Source organism: Camellia sinensis, chromosome 15, assembly GCF_055761805.1.
Source record: "Camellia sinensis isolate YWXY chromosome 15, ASM5576180v1, whole genome shotgun sequence".
In the NCBI taxonomy this organism is placed as follows: Eukaryota; Viridiplantae; Streptophyta; class Magnoliopsida; order Ericales; family Theaceae; genus Camellia; species Camellia sinensis.
The window spans coordinates 17,678,396-17,681,089 of record NC_138975.1 but is presented as its reverse complement, the minus strand read 5'-3'; the positions used below and the strand labels follow the sequence as shown (position 1 = coordinate 17,681,089).

General features: G+C 33.8%; 1 protein-coding gene across 1 annotated transcript; it reads left to right on the top strand.

Moving 5' to 3' along the window:
* Positions 1-941: 941 nt before the first annotated feature.
* On the top strand, positions 942-2,481 carry LOC145812834 (uncharacterized). Its single transcript, XM_082908060.1, has 2 exons — positions 942-1,137; positions 1,397-2,481. Exons 1-2 carry the CDS (start codon positions 942-944, stop codon positions 2,479-2,481), a joined length of 1,281 nt encoding a protein of 426 aa, XP_082764186.1.
* Positions 2,482-2,694: the final 213 nt, after the last annotated feature.

Sequence of the window (2,694 nt, the reverse complement as noted above, 5' to 3'; positions counted from 1 at the left end):
AAAATTATAAAAGTAATTTTCATTTTAATCATAATTTTTTTTTCATTTTTAATAATTTTTTTTAAAAAAAAAATTTGATAGGCATTACCTTATTGATTTTGAAAATATTATAGGTCTCAAATTTTCTACCAAAAAAATAATCAAATGTCTCACATGAATGTAGAGTCCACAAAATATGAACCCCACACCTATGTGAGATATTTAATCATTTATTTAGTAAAAAATTTGATATTTCTAACATTACCCTATTAATTTAGTAATTCACAAATCAACATGGCAAACAATGATAAGAAATTGTCATCTCTATTTAATGCTCTAACCTGCTACAAACAAGCTTTGTGTACTTACACAAAAAAGATGTGAAATGGTCATCTCCACACCATACTTTGCCGCCAGTTCCTCTATCTTCTTTTGGAAGCTTATTGCCTTCTTCTTTAAAACAAGTTTTTGAAGCTTTTGGTCTCTTTGTGAACCGTTTTTCTTCCTTTCTTTTATTACACCTCTACCTTTCCGAACCATTTTTCTTCCTTTCTTTTATTACACCTCTACTTCCCATTTCAGAGGAGTTAAAGCTGCAAATTCCATTTCAAAGAGAAGGATTTTAAAGCTTCTACAACTACCTGCAAAAATTAAAAGGTATATTAGAAAAATCAAGCAAAGACATGTTTTAATTCTTTCTCTTACTTATTTCTTTCCCCTCAAGTTTAATAACACCAAGGAAGTATTGTTACTTTGATTTCACATAACTTTCATATAATAATCATAAAGGCTCTGTTTGTTTGAATTTTTGAAAATTTGTTTTTATTTTTCAATTAATTTCACAAAAAATTTAACACAAAAAAATTAATGCCATCCTAAAAAAATTAATTTCATATGATAATCATAAAGGCTTTGTTACTCTATTTTTTTTGTACATACATATGCTCCTATAAGTATAAATAATGTCATCCTCAAAATCTACTGGCAAGGAAAAGCAGAAGGGAAAAGGAAAATCTGTAGTACTACGTCTAGCGAAACCTCAAGGAATTGAGTTTGATGATAAACCATTGTGGAATCATGTTAAGGTTCTTAGCATACCAGTAGGTGGGTGTGGAAATAGATGTTGGTCCTGCAACTATTGCAATAAGAAAGTAACAGGTTCATATTCAAAAGTCAAAGCTCATTTGTTAAAGTTTCCTAACTGTGGAGTGGAAACCTTCAAAGCTATAAAGGATGATGTTTTTGAAACACTCAAAAAGGAGCATGAAGTGGCAGAAAAAGAAAGAGCTCAACAACAATTAGATGCAAGAAAAAAAAACAGATTATGTATCTCTACCTGGAGGATCAAACTTGCTTCAAAACAAAAAAAGAAAGGGTTCAATTTCAAGACCTTTGGCAGCTGCATTTAATGTGGCAGAAAGAGACATTGCTGATAAACAAGTTGCTCGTATGTTCTATGCCTCTGCTCTGTCATTCAATTTAGCAAGGTGTCCTTATATTAGAAAATATTCACAGACCTTGGCAAACAGCAAACTATCTGGTTATTCTCCCCCAACATATGATAGGTTGCGGACAACATTGCTTGCACAAGAAAAGGCACATGTAAATAGAAAGCTTCAGCCCATAAAAGACTCATGGAAAAAGAAAGGAGTATCCATATGTTCTGATGGATGGTCAAATAGACAGAAGAGGTCGCTTATAAACATAATGGCAGCATCGGTTGGTGGAGCAATGTTTGTGAAAGCAATTGATGCAAGTGGAAATATAAAAGATGCAGATTATGTTGCAAACATATTTCTATCAGTGATTGAAGAAATTGGGAAGGAGAATATTGTTCAAATTGTTACAAATAATGGATCTAATTTTAAGGCTACTGGGTTGACAATTGAAAATAAGTATCCTCACATTTTCTGGACACCATGTGTAGTGCATAGTCTGAATTTGGCATTAAAGAGTATGTGTGAACCCCCCCCCCCCTCCCAAAGTTCATCTCAACATTCTACATGTAAATGGATAGCCAACTTGGTCACTGATCTTTATAATATAAGAAATTTCATAGTGAATCATAGCTTGCCAAATGTCATTTTCAAAAGTTACTCAAATTTGGAATTACTAAGGGTTGCAGAAACAAGGTTTGCATCACACATTGTCATGGCTAAACGTTTGAAGGAAGTAAAGCCAGCATTAGAGAAGATGGTGATGGATGCAGGATGGAAGATTTCTAGAGGAGATGGAAAGAATCCAGTGGATACTAAAGCTCGTGAGGTGAAGCAACTCATAGTAAGTGATGTTTGGTGGGATGACTTGGATTGCCTTTTGAGTTTTACAGAGCCTATTGTTGACATGCCAAGGGCTGCAGACACTGATGCTCCTGTGTTACATTGTATATATGATATGTGGGACACTATGATAGAAAATGTGAACGCAATTATATTTGAGCATGAAGACAAAGATCATATCACAGGACAATCAAATTTTTTGACACAATTCATGAAATTTTAGAAGCTAGATGGACCAAAAGCAACACACCTCTACATTGCATAGCTCATTCCTTGGTCCCTAAGTATTATCATGAGTCTTGGCTTCAAGGTGGGAGTAATGGTATTCGGCGATTGGCCCCGCATGAAGATAAAGAAATGTCTACTAATAGGAGCAAGTGTTTTGAGCGACTGTTTCAAAAAAATACAACTCATCTGCGAAATGTTTATGTTGAAT

Coding starts and splice junctions, on each gene's coding strand:
- LOC145812834 (XM_082908060.1), top strand. CDS start 942: ATGTCATCCTCAAAATCTACTGGCAAGGAAAAGCAGAAGGGAAAAGGA. Junction 1,138..1,396: donor TTGCAATAAGAAAGTAACAG/GTTCATATTCAA, acceptor TTAATGTGGCAG/AAAGAGACATTGCTGATAAA.